A 19,158-nucleotide genomic window follows, 5' to 3' on the forward strand; every position below is an offset into this window, starting at 1 on the left:
CCTGGCCCTGTGACAAACACATAGTTTATTTTGCAGTCTACTCATCATCATCATCAGCTTCCTCATATCCTCTCAACTCTTTCTCCACCTGAAAACAGGATGTAATCGCAGGCTGAATCTAGCACGTTACCTCAGCACGTCATTTCCTGTCACGAACTCAGATACCCCTTGTGCCTCGACCTGTTGTTTCGGCCTGTTGTTCCCGAATTTCTTTTCTTTTTTTTCTGTTCATACGAGTTTGTGTCAACACCTGCTACCAGATCGCTAGCTAGGTTGCAATGGAGCCCGATTTTCCTGGAATAGCTAATGAACATTTCCAGTGTTGTATAAGGTATGTTTATTACGCTCTCATCCGGGACGATATTGACAATCAGGTGTTCCCTTGTGGCTATTGTTTGCTTGAGGAGGATTTCAGGAATGTGTTGGCTATCCTTAGCAAGCAAATTTCTATCCTGCACCACAACTTTCTTGTTCTCAACTCCTGTACCTATGAACTGAAGTTGCAGTGCATTCAGAAAGTATTCAGACCCTTTGACTTTTTCCACATTTTGTTACGCTACAGCCTTATTCTAAAATGTATTGTTTTTTCCCCTCTTCAATTTACACACAATACCCCATAATGACAAATCAAAAACAGCTTTTTATACATTTTTAGTAAATATATCTTAAAAGACAAAGTGCAGTCAAAAACTGGATTTTTCTGGGTTTTTTTCATCTACACTCAGTGGCCAATTTATTATGTAAATCAAAATGGTTCGCTCCTACAGGCAATGAGTCACGTGGCCGTGGCTTGCAAGCAGGCATCAATGCATTCAGTTACTGTTCGGTTGAATGTTAGAATGGGCAAAACGAGTGACCAAAGCGACTTTGAGCGTGGACTGAGCATCGGTTCTAGTATCTCAGAAACGGCCGGCCTCCTGGGCTATTCACACACACAACAGTGTCTAGGGTTTACCGAGAATGGTGCAACAAATGAAAAACATCTAGTCAGCGGCAGTCCTATGGGTGAAAACAGCTTGTTGATGAGAGGTTCGAAGGAGAATGGCAAGAATCATTCAAGTTAACGGGCCACAAACAGACAAATAACGGCGCAGAACAACAGCAACAGAAATGTCCTCTGCTCTGATGAAACAAAAATAGAACCGTTGGCCATAATGACCATCGTTATGTTTGGAGGAAAAAGGGGGGAGGCTTGCAAGCCAAAGAATATCATCTCAACCGTGAAGCACGGGGGTGGCAGCATCATGTTGTGGGGGGTGTTTTGCTGCAGGAGGGACAAGTGCACTGCACAAAATAGATGGCTGCATAAGGACAGAACATTATGTGGATATATTGAAGCAACATCTCAGGGCTTCAAATCAAATCAAATGTATTTATATAGCCCTTCGTACATCAGCTGATATCTCAAAGTGCTGTACAGAAACCCAGCCTAAAACCCCAAACAGCAAGCAATGCAGGTGTTGAAGCACGTTGGCTAGGAAAAACTCCCTAGAAAGGCCAAAACCTAGAAAGAAACCTAGAGAGGAACCAGGCTATGAGGGGTGGCCAGTCCTCTTCTGGCTGTGCCGGGTGGAGATTATAACAGAACATGGCCAAGATGTTCAAATGTTCATAAATGACCAGTATGGTCAAATAATAGGTCTGGGACATGTAGCACGTCCTGTGAACAAGTCAGGATTCCATAGCCGCAGGCAGAACAGTTGAAACTGGAGCAGAAGCACGGCCAGGTGGACTGGGGACAGCAAGGAGTCATCATGTCAGGTCCTGATGCATGGTCCTAGGGCTTAGGTCCTCCGAGAGAGAGAAAAAAAGAGAGAATTAGAGAGAGCATACTTAAATTCACACAGGACACCGGATAAGACAGGAGAAGTACTCCAGATATAACAAAATGATCCTAGCCCCCCGACACAAACTACTGTAGCATAAATACTGGAGGCTAAGACAGGAGTGGTCAGGAGACACTGTAGCCCCAACCGATGATACCCCCCGGACAGGGCCAAACAGGAAGGATATAACCCCACCCACTTTGCCAAAGCACAGCCCCCACACCACTAGAGGGTTATTTCCAACCACCAACTTACCATCCCGAGACAAGGCCGAGTATAGCCAACAAAGATCCCCACCACGGCACAACCCAAGGGGGGTTGTCTTCCAGACAGAAAGATCACATCAGTGACTCAACCCACTCAAGTGACGCACCCCTGTTAGGGACGGCATGAAAGAGCACCAGTAATCCAGTGACTCAGCCCCTGTAATAGGGTTAGAGGCAGAGAATCCCAGTGGAAAGAGGGGAACCGGCCAGGTTGCTCCAGAGCCTTTCCGTTCACCTTATAATATATGAATATAATAAATATAATATATATATGCCATTTAGCAGACGCTTTTATCCAAAGCGACTTACAGTCATGTGTGCATACATTCTACGTATGGGTGGTCCCGGGGATCGAACCCACTACCCTGGCGTTACAAGCGCCATGCTCTACCAACTGAGCTACAGAAGATTCTAACAGCAGCAGTGTGTTAATTAGATCTATTTAGGAAAAGTCAAGGATGGAGGGGAGCATGACTTCAATTTTTTTAATACAATTTAAATGTAATATAAAAAGGTAATAATAAAAAAATGAATTAATCATGAGCAGTCAAAATGAATTACTTTAGCGGTTCTCGTGTTAATAATTCATAAACAAAATGACCCCCAAAATCAGTAACTGTATTACTGCAACTGAATTGGCTAAAATTGTCAATCATAACAGTCACAAACCACAGCTGGGTCACCTGCTACTGTCCTCCCTTCCACTGACATACTGTTATGTTCAGCTCATAACTGTTTTCTTTGTTTTTCTGTTGTTAAAACAGTCTGAGTCTGAATAATCCCTCCCTCTCTCTCCAGTTAATGTCACATCTCCCAGCTCTTACAGACACCTCCCCATGAACCCACTCTCTTTCCATTTACTGTAACCAGCAACCTCACCCACAGAGCACCGACCGGCACTAGACATCCATGGACATTGAAACGTAGTTGAAATTTGGTCAGTCCACCCTGGCCTTGATGTTAACATCCACAGACGGACCAGACTGGACCAAATCTGAACCTATCATAGGTGTACAGTACCAGTCAAAAGTTTAAAAAAAAAACCTTCACACTCCTGGGCCAGACTACACTCAATTATATGACCCACTGAAGAGATGAGTTTTCAGTAAAGACTTAAAGGTTGAGACCAAGTTTGCGTCTCTCACATGGGTAGGCAGACCATTCCATAAAAATGGAGCTCTATAGGAAAAGGCCCTGCCTCCAGCTGTTTGCTTAGAAATTCTAGGGACAATTAGGAGGCCTGCGTCTTGTGACCGTAGCGTACGTGTAGGTATGTACGGCAGGACCAAAACAGAGAGATAGGTAGGAGCAGCCCATGTAATGCTTTGTAGGTTAGCAGTAAAACCTTGAAATCAGCCCTTGCCTTGACAGGAAGCCAGTGTAGGGAGGCTAGCACTGGAGTAATATGATCAAATTTTGGGGTTCTAGTCAGGATTCTAGCAGCCGTATTTAGCACTAACTGAAGTTTATTTAGTGCTTTATCCGGGTAGCCAGAAAGTAGAGCATTTCCGTAGTCTAACCTAGAAATAACAAAAGCATGGATTAATTTTTCTGCATCATTTTTGGACAGAAAGTTTCTGATTTTTGCAATGTTACGTAGATGGAAAAAAGCTGTCCTTGAAACAGTCTTGATATATGTTTGTCAAAAGAGAGATCAGGGTCCAGAGTAACGCCGAGGTCCTTCACAGTTTTATTTGAGACGACTGTACAACCATTAAGATTAATTGTCAGATTCAATAGATCTCTTTGTTTCTTGGGACCTAGAACAAGCATCTCTGTTTTGTCCGAGTTTAAAAGTAGGAAGTTTGTCTGAAACACAGGCTTCTAGCGAGGGCAATTTTGGGGCTTCACCATGTTTCATTGAAATGTACAGCTGTGTGTCATCCGCATAGCAGTGAAAGTTAACATTATGTTTTCGAATGACATCCCCAAGAGGTAAAATATAGAGTGAAAACAATAGCGGTCCTAAAACGGAACCTTGGGGAACACCGAAATGTACAGTTGATTTGTCAGAGGACAAGCCATTCACATAGAAGAACTGATATCTTTCCAACAGATAAGATCTAAACCAGGTCAGAACTTGTCCGTGTAGATCAATTTGGTTTTCCAATCTCTCCAAAAGAATGTGGTGATCGATGGTATCAAATGCAGCACTTCAGTCAGGAAGTTAAAGTTAAATGTCTTACTAAGATTACTGTTCTAAAATATGTTCTTGGGTTTAAAATAATCAATACGGAAACTTTCAGTTGACGTTTGTGAGTAAATTAAAGCTTTAGGAGTAAGGACTGGCTGGGGCCTGGGCTCGTCCACACATGCACACTATTACGCACACACACACACATGCAGGCACACATGCACAGACAAACACGCACACTTTCCTCACCACTTGCTTTGTCCCTAGCCTACACACTTCCCTGGTCTGTTGAAAAACACAAAGCCAGGAACTTCTCAGCCCTCCAGAACAAAGACTTAACACTGGGATCAATTTCGTGTTGGCTGAAACAGGAGCTGCAGATGTGATGTGCTTCAAGGGGAGCGACTTGCGATTGACCTATAGTTGTTGTTTTCCCTCCTTTAATACAATAATTACTTTACCAAATCATAAAATGCAACATGCAAGGGAAGGCAAGGCACCCCACCTCTCTGAACCAGAAGCTGCTGCCGTTCATGGCGAGCTACTAGGGGATTGAATTAATACCTGTTGTTTTCCCTGCTTTTATTTCTAGAATAATTACTGTACCAAATCATAAAAGGAAAACATGCAAGGCAAGGAACCCCATGTGGAGGCAACACCCCCCCCAACCCCCCTTCTATCTTGGGACTGCAAGGCCTGGCACACTTCATAATCATTTTGGTAGCTCGTGTTGACCAGTAGTGTGTGTCACAGAAAGTATTTGACTCTAGCCACAAAATTAAGAAAATTAGAAGGGGAGGTGGGGCATTTCGACAAGGCCATTTTCTTGCCTGCCAAAATGCCCCCCCCACCCCTTCTAATTTCCTTAATTGTGTCACTGAAGTCAAATACTTCGTGGCACACATCAAAGTCAAACACTTTCTATAGAACAAACTTCTTGTCAGGATAGGCAACCAAAATGAATAATTAATGTATGTGTGTTATATTAAACATAGAGGGAGTAAAATGTAGGAAAGCAATAAACATGTCAATACAACTACTAGTCGAATAAGACATGGGAGAGATGCCGATTATTTTGGCAAAGAGATGTATTGCTAGACTAATACACTTGAATCAAATAGTCAAACCGAACTGCAGACATTACGAGTGCCACCCCCGCGATCAACATGCCATTAAAAATACAATAGAACGCAGGCTAACGTGATCATTGACATCTGCCTTGAAGGACACAAATAAAAAATGCTTTCTGCTACTAAGATCAGTGAAATGTAGGCTAAACTGACAACGGAGTAAAGAACAGAAAACTCAACTAGCAAGCAATTCGGAGCAATGAAGAATTGAGTGTGTGTGCGTTCACGTAAAGGGGGATTCTGGCAAAGGGGGAGATTTTCTGCACAATACCTGTTACTTGCAAAGAGAGAGGGTGGAGCTCTTCATTCCGCTTCTGATCCTTGTTCTATCTTTTCGCTTAACAGGTATGGACCCAGAATTTAACCGAGCGTCTGACCAATTACACTAGACTTTATTTCGAGGTTAACCGACATTACTCTTAGTATTAAACGGCTTTCCCATACTGCACAGAACACACTGAAGTCATTAGAACAGGGTAGTGGAGAGGTGTGCTTGAGAGTCCATCATGACAGAGGATATGTTTCAAATGGCGCAAATAGAACATCGGATGCACCTGCAGTGCTTTAAAAGTATAAGCACATAGTCCAAACGCATGGCTGGGCACATTCTGCAGCTCAGTTTAGCGCTATTCAGATCGGATGTGGGTAAGGAGATATTTCTTTCCAATGCGCGACGCCCTCGCCCGCTCACCTGATCCTGAGTGTAATTTACACACTGAGCGCATATAGTAGGAGGATTTCGCTCCTGGCAGTCGCAGTTTCCACAACAGCGGAGTAGGCGCACACAACTCGCCTGGGATGAGTTGGCAGGAAGAGCGGTTTGATTTTACACTACTTGAACTTTACTTGTCGTAGCCTTGGCGAGCACCGTAACTGCCGAAAGACGTGCATGTGACTACCCTGCTGCGTTTATAACCTCCGTGGACGGGGAAGGTGACAGCAGCATGGTGGCCAAGGATTACCCCTTTTACCTCGTCGTGAAGAGGATGAACTGTTCACTGGAGGTGCAGACAGTCAGCAGCAACATCCAACCGGCTAAGGAAGTGGAGGTAGGGAGTTTAATTTGCGATATAACTATTATCGATTGCATTCAATTTTTGCCGTTTGTATACGGTGAAAATGTACTTTCGCGCAATCATGTACTTGCACACTAAAAGTGGAGGCAGACAATTTATAGGACATACACTGCACTACTACTTTGTTGCGCCTTTGTTGTGGATATTTAATCAAACTGTTGAAAAATGTGGAGTCATAAGGAATACATTTAATCTTTTATGAAATGTTGACTAAACAATATAGTGAAGTACCACGATAGAGCACATTTAATGCCACGCTGCACTGGTTTGGATGATTTCACTATTTTTCAAGTGAAAAAAATAAATACAAAGTAAATGTATATGTATGTATATAGGAGTAAATGACATGAATCGCATTGGTAGTGTTATTATTGCTTTTGAAGTATGGAATATATATATATATATATATATATATATTAGTACCAGTCAGTTTGGACACACCTACTCATTCAAATGTTTTAGTTTATTTATACTATTTTCTACATTGTAGAGTAATAGACATCAACACTGAAATAACCTATGGAATAATGTAGTAATCAAAGAAGTGTTAAACAAATAAAAAAATATATTTTAGATTCTTCAAATAGCCACCCTTTGCCTTTAACAGCTTTGCACACTCTTGGCATTCTCTCAACCAGCTTCACCTGGAAGGCTTTTCCAACAGTCTTGAAGGAGTTCCCTCTTATGCTGAGCACTTGTTGACTGCTTTTCCTCTCTGCAGTCCAACTCATCCCAAACCATTGCAATTGGGTTGAGGTCGTGTGATTTGTGGAGGCCAGGTCATCTGTGCAGTACTTCCTCTGTGAAATATTGACATTTCTGTATGGACCTCACTTTTTGCATGAGGGCATTGTCATGCTGAAACAGGAAAAGTCCTTCCCCCAACTGTTGCCACAAAGTTAGAAGCACAGAATTGTTCTGGAATGTCATTGTATGCTGTAGGGACCTAACCCGGACCATAAAAAACAGCCCTAGACCATTATTCCTCCTCCACCAAACTTGACAGTTTGCACTATGCATTGGGGCAGGTAGTGTTCTCCTGGCATCCACCAAACCAAAATTTGTCCGTCGGACTGCCAGATGGTGAAGCGCTTTAAATGACTCCAGAGAACAAATTTCACTGAGCTCTTCAGTATGGCCTTTTGTACTACTAATGTTTGTCTATGGAGATTGCATGGCTGTATGCTTAAATATATACACCTGTCAGCAATGGGTGTGGCTAAGTAGCCAAATCCACTCATTTGAAGGGGTGTCCACATACTTTGTGTGTAATATATAGTCGTGGCCAAAAGTTTTGAGAATGACACATATTCATTTTTAATGTCTGCTGCCTCAGTTTGTATGATGAAAATTTGCATATACTCCAGAATGCAAATGAACTGAACCCCCCCCAAAAAAAGAAAAAAAACATTTCTACTGCATTTCAGCCTTGCCACAAAAGGAGCAGCTGACATCATGTCAGTGATTCTCTCGTTAACACAGGTGTGAGTGTTGACAAGGCTGGCGATCACTCTGTCATGCTGATTGAGTTCAAAAAAACCAGACTTGAAGTTTCAAAAGCAGGGTCGTGCTTGGAATCACTGTTCTTACATTTACATTTAAGTCATTTAGCAGACGCTCTTATCCAGAGCGACTTACAAATTGGTGCATTCACCTTATGACATCCAGTGGAACAACCACTTTACAATAGTGCATCTAAATATTTTAAGGGGGGGGGGTGTGAGAAGGATTACTTTATCCTATCCTAGGTATTCCTTAAAGAGGTGGGGTTTCAGGTGTCTCCGGAAGGTGGTGATTGACTCCGCTGTCCTGGCGTCGTGAGGGAGTTTGTTCCACCATTGGGGAGCCAGAGCAACGAACAATTTTGACTGGGCTGAGTGGGAACTGTACTTCCTCAGTGGTAGGGAGGCGAGCAGGCCAGAGGTGGATGAACGCAGTGCCCTTATTTGGGTGTAGGGCCTGATCAGAGCCTGGAGGTACTGGGGTGCCGTTCCCCTCACAGCTCCGTAGGCAAGCACCATGGTCTTGTAGCGGATGCGAGCTTCAACTGGAAGCCAGTGGAGAGAGCGGAGGAGCGGGGTGACGTGAGAGAACTTGGGAAGGTTGAACACTAGACGGGCTGCGGCGTTCTGGATGAGTTGTAGGGGTTTAATGGCACAGGCAGGGAGCCCAGCCAACAGCGAGTTGCAGTAATCCAGACGGGAGATGACAAGTGCCTGGATTAGGACCTGCGCTGCTTCCTGTGTGAGGCAGGGTCGTACTCTGCGGATGTTGTAGAGCATGAACCTACAGGAACGTTCTTCCTCTGTCAATCATGGTTACCTGCAAGGAAACACGTGCTGTCATCATTGCTTTGCACAAAAAGGGCTGCCAGTAAGATTGCACCAAAATCAAACATTTATTGAATCATCAAGAACTTCAAGGAGTGTGATTCAATTGTTGTGAAGAAGGCTTCAGGGCACCTAAGAAAGTCCAGTAAGCACCAGGACCGTCTCCTAAAGTTGATTCAGCTGCGGGATCGGGGCACCACCAGTACAGAGCTTGCTAAGGAATGGCAGCAGGCAGGTGTGACTGCATCTGCATGCACAGTGAAGTGAAGACTTTTGGAGGATGGCCTGGTGTCAAGAATGGCAGCAAAGAAGCCACTTCTCTCCAGGGAAAACATCAGGCACAGACTGATATTCTGCAAAAGGTACAGGAATAGGACTGCTGAGGACTGGGGCAAAGTCATTTTCTCTGATGAATCCCCTTTCCGATTGTTTGGGGCATCTGGAAAAAAGCTTGCCCGGTGAAGACCAGGCTTGTCCGGAGAAGACGAGGCTACCATCAGTCCTGTGTCATGCCAACAGTAAAGCATCCTGAGACCATTCATGTGTGGGGTTGCTTCTCAGCCAAGGGATTGGGCTCACTCACAATTTTGCCCAAGAACACAGCCATGAATCAAGAATGGTACCAACACATCCTCCGAGAGCAACTTCTCCTAACCATCCAGGAACAGTGTGGTGATGAACAATGCCTTTTCCAGCATGATGGAGCACATTGCCATAAGACAAAAGTGATAACTAAGTAGCTTGGGGAACAAAACATCAATATGTTGGGTCCATGGCCAGGAAACTCCCCAGACCTTAATCCCATTGAGAACTTGTGGTCAAGCCTCAAGAGGCAGGTGGACAAACAAAATCCCTCAAGTTCTGACAAACTCCAAGCATTGATTATGCAAGAATGGGCTGCCATCAGTCAGGATGTGGCCCAGAAGTTAATTGACAGCGTGCCAGGGTGGATTGCAGAGGTCTTGAAAAAGAAGGGTCAACACTGCAAATATTGACTCGTTGCATCTTCATGTAAATTGTCAATGAAAGCCTTTGACACTTATGAAATGCTTGTAATTATACTTCAGTATTCCATAGTAACATCTGACAAATATCTAAAGACACTGAATCAGCAAACTTTGTGGAAATTGACACATATTATTCTCAACTTTTGGTCACGACTGTACTATCAGTCAATATATATATATTTTAAGGCAGCCTTCCGCACCTTTGATTCAGAGGGGTTTGGTTAAATGCGGAAGACTCATTTAATTTACTGCATTCAGTTGTACAACTGACTAGGTATCCCCCTTTCCCTCATCTCTCTCTCCCCTGTAAAGATCAACAACTAAATGACTGGCATTTCACTGAAATGCTGCTGCTGATGATATTGATTGGCACATGAACAGATTGCCGAGCCCGAGGTCCTATCGCTAATATCAGATAGTCTGCAGATTATGGGGGTTGGATTGCATAAGAAGACTTTTAAACAACATATTGAGTTCACAGTAATGAATCTTTGCTGACAAGTCATATTCCCTACATAGTGCAAATAGGGGACTTAGGTGCCATTTGGGATTCAGCCTAAGTTAGCAAGTAGTGTTTGATTACATCATTTTGTAAAGTCTGATTTGTACTGCCACTCACTTTTCTCCAGTCGAGAGAATATAAGGGATATATAAAGGAAATACCAACAAAGTGTCTTAAAATCGGGGTTTGGGCCACCACAAGCCTGAACAGCTTCAAAGCACCCCTGCATGGAACTCTATTGGAGGGATGCGACTCCATACGTCCACCATCCTTTGGTGTTTTGTTGCTGGTGGTGGGAAATGCTGTCTCAGGCACCGCTCCAGAATCTCATTTGCGTTGCGATCTGGTGACTGACACAGCCATGGAATAGGGTTTACATCGTTTTTCATGCTCATCAAACCATTCAGTGACCACTCGTGCCCTGTGGATGGGGGCATTGTCGTCCTATGGGGCCATAGCCATGGTAGCCAAAACAATAGCCTGCCCAGCATTTTTTTTATACATGTCCCTAAGCATGGTGGGATATTAATTGCTTAATTAACTCAGGAACCACACCTGTGGGGAAGCACCTGTTTTCAGTGTACCTTGTATCCCTCATTTACTCAAGTGTTTCCATTATTTTGGCAGTTACCTGTATCTTTTACATTTAAGTCATTTAGCAGACGCTCTTTATGAGTCACAATGGCCCTGCTTTTGTTGCTGCATAGGCCTATCGTGTGTGTGTGTGTAAACGTGTGAAGCAGGCATGTGTGAATTGTGACGAGGGGGTACCCAGTCTGAAAAGACTGCGTTCCCAGAATACTGATCAACGTCACAAGGAGAGAGCAGGAGAAGGGGGAAATGGAGGATGGGAGAATAGAGCGACGATGCTGCTGCCAGGGGTGTTTTGCAGGTTGCAGATATTTTCCCGTCAGTCTGTCCCCCCCCCCCCCCCGATGATTCTGACTGCAGCAACTGGAGGTCGTATCTCATCTTCTAATGTTATCCTGATGGAGTGCTGCGGAAGGAAACAAAGGGCATTCTAAACCTCTTTTCACTGCTGTAAGGTCAAATCGTCTGTCGTGGTATTAACAGGACACTGACGCCAAGGCACAGCCGGAGAAACCTGCAGAGGTGACAACGAGGGAGGGAATGAAGAGGGGATGGGGAGTCATAGAAAAGGGGAAACATGCACATCTCACTGGTTAAGATGCTGAAGTTGCGGACAAGACATCCTTGATTTCTCGATCACCTACCGGCTACCTGTGTCTGTGTTTTGATTACAGGAAACCTTGTATGTTTGACAGACTCTGTATACTGTAACCTTGAGGGGCACCGAGGAGAGGAGAAGACCGTACATGTTTTTGGATATATGTAGATGGGACAGGGGTAACCCCTGGTTGACGGTGCAACAGCTGGTCAGGAAGGCTGAGGCTCTGTGGTCGTGACTGGGGCGTGGGAGGGATAGAGAGAGGACAAGGTGCGATGAGGATGAATATTATCCTCCAGTTCTCAGATCTGGTCAGTACTGCTGGTTGACCTAAACTGGCTCCAGTCTTGAAGCTTTGGTGTTGATGGGATCCAATGGAGATTGGGACGCAGAAGGTATTAACTACTGTGACTCCACAAAATGTTTAATCTGCACCACTACCACCTTTTCTTTCTTCATCTTTCCTGTTTTTTAAAAATTGTTTAAAAAAAATCTGCCGTCTCCCCTTTGCCATTTTAACACACAGTCAGATACCAACATTAATCACAAAGTGTCTTTGGTCTCTCCAGGAGCCCTGTAACAAGCGGGTGAAGCCTCTTTCTCGGGTTACATCGCTGGCCAACCTCATACCTCCAGTCAAGGCTGCACCTCTGAAGCGGATCGGACAAACACTGCAGGTACAACACTACATCACCATTTATAGTCTACTGAAATACCTATTCTGACAAATACAAGCACAGGACAAAACACTACAGATAAAGTGTTAAATATCATTGGTAACACTAACTTTTTTTTTTAGCCTGATGAGGTAATAATGCATTGTTAGACTTGTCATGAGTACAGATCCTTCAGAAAGTATTCATACCCCTTGACTTTTTCCAGATTTTTTGTTGTTGTTAACAACCTGAAATAAAAATTGATTTATATTTTTGGTCCCTGGCCTAACCCTATAATGTCAAAGTGGAATTGATTTGTTTTTCTTCAAAATGTTTACAAATGAAAACCTGAAACGTCTAGAGTCTAAATATTCAACCCTTTGTTAGGAGAGCCTAAATAAGTTCAAGATTAAACATTTGCTTAAAAAGTCAGTGCATTTGGAAAGTATTCAGACCCCTTGATTTTTTCCACATTTTAAAATGGATTAGATTTTTAGTTTTTATTCCTAATCAATCTACACACAATACCCCATAATGACAAAGCAACAACAGCAAAACCTGTTGTTGCTTTGTCATTATGGGGTATTGTGTGTACTTTGTTTTTATTTCTAATCAATCACATTTACATAAGTATTTATGTACTTTGTTGAAGGACCTTTGGCAGCGATTACAGCCTTGAGGCTTGTGTATAACGCTACAAGCTTGGCACACCTGCATTTGGGGAGTTTCTCCCATTCTTTCCTGCAGATCCTCTCAAGCTCTGTCAGGTTGGATGCGGAGCGTTGCTGCACAGCTATTTTTAGGTCTTTCCAGAGATGTTAGATCGGGTTCAAGTCCGGGCTCTGGCTGGGCCACTCAAAGACATTCAGAGACTTGTCCTGAAGCCACTCCTGCATTGTCCTTGCTGTTTGCTTCCTGTTCGAAGGTGAACATTCACCCCATTCTGAGGTCCTGAGCATTCTGGAGCAGGTTTTCATCAAGGATCTCTCTGTACTTTGCTCCGTTCATCTTTCCCTCGGTCCTGACTGGTCTCCCAGTCCCTACCTCTGAATAACACCCCCACAGTATGACGCTGCCACCACCATGCTTCACCGTAGGGATGGTGCCCGGTTTCCTCCACACGTGACGCTTGGCATTCAGGCCAAAGGATTCAATCTTGGTTTCATCAGACCAGAGAGTCTTGTTTCTCATGGTCCGAGTCCTTTTAGGTGCCTTTTGGCGAACTCCATGCGGGCTGTCATGTGCCTTTTACTGAGGAGTGGCTTTCATCTGCCCACTACCATAAAGGCCTAATTGGTGGAGTCCTTCTGGAAGCTTCTCCCATCTCCACAGACAGTGGAGCTCTGTCAGAGTGACCATCGGGTTCTTGGTCACCTCCCTGACAAAGGCCCTTCTCGAACGATTGCTCAGTTTGGCCGTGCGGCCAGCTCTAGTAAGAGTTTTGGTGGTTCCAAACCTCTTCCATTTAAGAATGATTGAGGCCACTTCTTGGGGACCTTCAATGCTGCAGACATGTTTTTGGTACCCTTCCCCAGATCTGTGCCTTGACAGCTCCTGTCTTGGAGCTCTACAAAAAACTCCTTGGACCTTATGGCTTGGTTTTTGCTCTGACATGCACTGTCGACTGTGGGACCTTTTTGTATAGACAGGTTTGTTCCAAATCATGCCCAATCAATTGAATTTACTGCAGGTGGACTCCAAGTTGTAGAAACATCTCAAGGATGATCAATGGAAACAGGATGCACCTGAGCGAGCACAATTTCAAGTCTCATAACAAAGGGTCTGAATTTCTGTTTCATTTTTAACAAATTTGCAAAAATGTCTAAACCTGTTTTCGCTTTGTCATTGTGTGTCAATCTATTGTGTGTCGACTGATAAGGAAAACAATTAATTTAATGCATTTTAGAATAAGGCCGTAACGTAACAAAGTAAAGGGGTCTGAATAATTTCCGAATGTACTGTAAGTTGCATGGACTCACTCTGTATGCCAGAAAAGTGTTCAACATTATTTTGTTGAATGACTACCTCATCTCTGTACCCATCACATAGAACTATCTGTAAGCTACCTCAGTCGAGCAGTGAATTTCCAACACAGATTCAAACACAAAGACCAGGGAGGTTTTCCAATGCCTCGCAAAGGGCCCCTCTTGGTAGATGGGTTAAAATGAAAAGCAGACATTGAATATCCCTTCAAGCATGGTGGAGTTATTAATTACACTTTGGATGGTGTAGCAATAGGCCTAGTCACTACGATACAGGCGTCCTTCCTAACTCAGCTGCCAGAGAGGAAGGAAACCACTCAGGGATTTCACCATGAGGCGAATGTTGACTTCAAAACAGTTGGAGTTTAATGGCTGTGATGGGAGAACTGAGGATGGACACTACAATACTAACCTAAATGACAGCGTGAAAAAAGGACGCCTGTACTGAATAGAAATATTCAAAAACATGCGTCCTGTTTGCAATAAGGAATTAAAGTTAAACTGCACATAAAGTAAATTTCTTTACCACACATTATGTCCTGAATACAAAGCTTTGTGTTTGGGGTAAACACAACTTAGTACCACTCTTCCTATTTTCAAGCATAGTGATGGGTGCATCATGTTATGGCACTAGGGAGTTTTTTTTAGGATAAAAAGAAACTGAATAGAGCTAAGCACAGGCAAAATCCTTGAGGAAAACCTGGTTGTCTGCTTTCCAACAGATACTGGGAGACAAATTCACCTTTTGAGCAACACAATAAGCTAAATCACAAGGCTAAATATACATTGGAGTTGCTTACCAAGACTACTTTGAATGTTCCTGAGTGGCCTAGTTACAGTTTTGGCTTGAAAATCTATGGCAATACTTAAATGGCTGTCTAACAATGATCAATTTGACAGTAAATATTGTACAATCCAGGTGTGCAAAGCGAGCGACTTGAGACTTTTCCAGAAATACTTTCAGCTGTAATCACTGCCAAATGTGATTGTAACATGTATTGATGTGACTACTGTAAATGAGGTATTTAATTTGTACATTTGCAAAACGTTCTAAAAACCCTTTGTTCACTTTGTAATTACGGGGTATTTGTGGGGTGTGTAGATGGGCGAGAGAGAGAAAGAAATTAACTTAGGCTGTAACGTAATAATGTGAAATAAGTCAAGAGCTATGAATACCTTCTGAGGGCACAGTATGTATGACTCCCTTAATGTCTTACCTCATAATGACTTAACAGACAGCCATTTGTGTCAAGGCAATTGAAATTACACCACACATGTCTACAAAAACATAAAACATGAATAGCGGGATTGGCCGACCTAGAAGGCCCAGCCCTAGCCAGCTTATCTGTTATGTTCTAAGTCCAAATCGATCACTTTCCAGACCATCATCCACTAAGTACGCCAGCCCTCATCTGACCTGTGTATGTGTTGTGTTCTGGATTATTCTGGCCTCACTATCGTCACACAGTGCTTGGATAGCATTACAGACAGGATAATCTAGAATATTGTACAGTAACCTACAGATATTAGAAATAAGGTAAGTGGCATATGAGAACAAATGTGTTGGTATGGTCTTTAAAAAAAATTACATCCTTCCTAGTTGATGTCCTATGAAGGACAATTTTTCTAATCTTTGTCTTCATATTCTTCTCTCAATCACTCACACAGGACCACTCACCTTCCTGTGTCGCTCTCTCTCTCTATTCCGCAGCGTTCCATCAGCTTCCGCAGTGAGAGTCGAACAGAGTCGGTCATGCCTCCCAGACCATGGACGCGGCCGGCCCCGCCTGCCAACACCAAGCGGCGTGACAGCAAGCTGTGGAGTGAGACCTTTGATGTGCGGCTTGGACACCAGATGCTGTCGTCCAAAGAGATCAATCGCCAAGAGGTGCGGAAAGCTTTTCAACAGGGGTAGTATGGGAGGTTACTATGTCCGAGCACTGCTACTAACACTAGGGTAGCCTTGTCTCCAGAGAGCTGGCTTATGGACGAGACTATCAGGAATAGAATTACTGTCAGGCTTGTATATGCACCTGTATAGTGTATTGCATAGTTTTGTCTGGAAGGTTTGTCTGGCTTTGATTTCAACTGACATTTAAAATGGAGGCCATGTCCTAAACTTTTAGAATAGCATGGCTATACCAAGGATGTGCATTTCCTAGAATGCATGGAAGACTTTAGTTTGAGGGCTCATAGCAAAATCCTAAACTAGAGAGAGATTCCCTGGATCCTAGTCCAGGGATGGGCAACTGGCGGCCTTTTATAGGCCCATGGATCAATTTCCAAAAACCGGGCCCCCGGCCCCAAAACAACTCAGTCGGGCTCTCAACTTACTGTTGAGAGTTAGAATGGTAGTATACACAAGGTGACATTTTCATCAGTAGTTTTTCTCGTTATGTAAGTCACTCAATAAGCCATGTCGGCTAATGATTTTTTTTTTGCCAGCTATCTAAACTTGTAGTAATGATGTTCTGAATAACGTCTGGGCAATCAATCAGGGCATGTGACCAGGGGCAATGACCTCAAGGGGGCCCCCCATTGATATCATATTAACATGGCAATATGTGTAGAATTGTTGCTGTTTTAAACATAATTTTCTACGTTTTTGCTCCGCCCCATAGCAAAAATGTGTAGAATTGCAGGAAATTAACATTTTTAAAACAATTTTTATCTTCGTTGTCAAGATGGGAGCCAGTCAAATCCATTGCACGCAAACCTCACTTAGGGCCCACAAAAGGCCAGGGCTGGCTCTGGCTACTGGTATAATGCATTTAGTTTAAGGTCTAGTGCAGCTGTTTATCTTGATATAATTTCTGGGTAACAATTAAGTATCTTACTGTTTTCAAGTAGCCCTTTACACTCGTACGGGTTGGAAATGGCAGATTTGGGCACTAATAGCTGTGAACATTGGATTGTAGTGGCTGCACAGTAGCATACTATACATGACGTCAGAGGTCTGGCCCTGCACTTCAAAGCACTGCATGAGTTTTGACTGACAAATGTACTGAATTTGAGCACCGCATGCAACAAGAAGTTGACCCATCCCTCCCGGTAATTGGGCAACTTTTGCCCCCAAAAATTGTCAGAGGGAAATGCTGTAAATTTAAGATTTAAGATTTTATTTTGAAAGATGAGACATTGAGGATTAATAATAAATACCGATTTTGATGCCATACAAGCTAGCCAAAAACACATGTGTGCTTCACGTATCCAAATCATCAGTGTCACCATTTGTGATCACCATGTTTGTTGTACAGCTACAAGATTACATGTCGTCATACCCTGGGTTGTTCTGAACAGAATGAGCCTATTATTATTATTTTTAAAATGTGACAAATTTGCCTTGGCACATGCAACTGAAGGCACTGATGACTGATTTCTATGCGCACCAAAGTTACCATCTGTTTCTCTGAATTGCCTTGTGAAAGCCTAACACTGTAAGATAATATTTTATCATTTAGCTAGTCATGTTGGCAATAGAACAAGCTTTCAAATCCTGCCCAACTGACCCAGATTGGGATTTTATATTGGTCTGTTTTTGGATTGCGTTAACAACAACAGTAATTGTGTACAAGTGTGCTTGCTCTAGTTTCTGAACGGCACAGATAGGAGAGCTCAAAAAAGTACCTTTATAGTTGAAGACTATTCTTTTGAGTCATAAAAGTGCATTGAAATTGCTTCGGAACTGTGTACATTTTGGAGAGGTGTGTGTGTGTCCACTTGGGAGACACCAGTTAGTTCTCTCACTCAAACCCTTGTCATTTTTTTGTCTTCTGTTGCACCTACCCCACATTTTCAGATTTCGTTATCAACAAATATGGCAAAGTATAGTAAATCTAAAATGCACATAAAATCAACAGCGTAATATTTTGGATTCAGTCTTGTCAGGTGAACTGTTGTCCTCACATTTTGGTCTAATAATTTCCCCATCATCTCATTTACATTTACATTTAAGTCATTTAGCAGACGCTCTTATCCAGAGCGACTTACAAATTGGTGCATTCTCCAAACTGTTCCCTTTCAATTGCTACCATGGTTAAGCATATGCTTTTCATATTTTTTCTGTAAGAAACATTTCAATGTAGCCCTTTCTATATAGGCCAATTCCCACGAGTGTAAAGTGTTAGTGGTCAAAAAGAAACAAAAATAGGTCCTTAGCAAAGAGCAATTTCTTGAGCAAGAATTTTGCTATGATTGATCTGAGTAGGGAAGGGAAACTGAAAACTAGTTGTCATTGGCTGAAAAGTTTGGAACAAATTTTTCTAGTGATTACACCAGGCAGGCCAAAACTCCATCCTACCAAAACAGACTGAAATTTCAGCTAGCTGCCTATCAAGCTAGCGGGGTTTCTTGAGGGCTTGAAAGCAGCCTGTGACACAGTTAGCCATTGTGGCTGGGACCGTGGATTGTACTGGGTTTGTGGCTGTCTAAATCCCTGCTGTTTGTTGTGTTCAATCATCCCTGTGACCTGCCCTGTCTGTAACTGCGAGGTGTAACCGCGTAACCTACGTTGCTGGCTACCATGACAAAGACCAAAGCCAGCGGGAATACTGTTGAGGACAGTGGGGTCTCTCTATCACAGCTGAAGGATCTTTTAAACTAATAAAAATTGTTCTACAAGCAGAATCGACAGTGTTTTGACGATTTCAAATAATAGATGACGTGACTAGAGAGGTCGAGGACCTGAAAAACAGGACAAAGTGAGGGAAATTCTGAGAAATTGAAGATTGACCACCAAAAGATTGAGGTAGAATGCACCCACAGGACTGGAAAAACCACCACCGTCCCAGGCCGATAGTGGTCGAGTTCCTGAGGTTCAAGGACAAGGTAGCTGTTCTGGAAAGAGCCAAGAACTTGAGAGAAATGTATATCTTCCTCATCGAGGACTATCCTAAAGCTGTGGGCCAGAAGAGGAAAGAACTGATCCCAGCCATGAAAGCTGCCAGAGCGCGTGCCGACATTGCTTACATCCACTATGACAGGCTCATTGTCCACCCTCGCTTCCAGAAGCCTGGAAGGGATGAGAAAGCCAAGCCTATGGGTTCGTAGCTTCAACCCAG

General features: G+C 43.3%; 1 protein-coding gene across 6 annotated transcripts in view; it reads left to right on the forward strand.

The window, feature by feature from the left end:
• The window catches only part of LOC124031626 (rho guanine nucleotide exchange factor 3-like), a 155,781-nt gene that overhangs the window by 118,905 nt on the left and 17,718 nt on the right, over nt 1–19,158 (forward strand). For 3 of the 6 annotated variants that reach the window (XM_046343103.1, XM_046343106.1, XM_046343105.1), the window contains 2 exons: nt 12,030–12,137; nt 15,810–15,986. In XM_046343103.1, coding sequence (XP_046199059.1) covers nt 12,030–12,137; nt 15,810–15,986 — 285 coding nt within the window. Of the gene's footprint in view, nt 1–5,835; nt 6,406–11,757; nt 11,856–12,027; nt 12,138–15,766; nt 15,987–19,158 lie in introns of those variants that run through there. The other 3 variants (XM_046343104.1, XM_046343107.1, XM_046343108.1) reach the window with 3 other exon arrangements.

This window comes from Oncorhynchus gorbuscha, linkage group LG03, assembly GCF_021184085.1.
Source record: "Oncorhynchus gorbuscha isolate QuinsamMale2020 ecotype Even-year linkage group LG03, OgorEven_v1.0, whole genome shotgun sequence".
In the NCBI taxonomy this organism is placed as follows: Eukaryota; Metazoa; Chordata; class Actinopteri; order Salmoniformes; family Salmonidae; genus Oncorhynchus; species Oncorhynchus gorbuscha.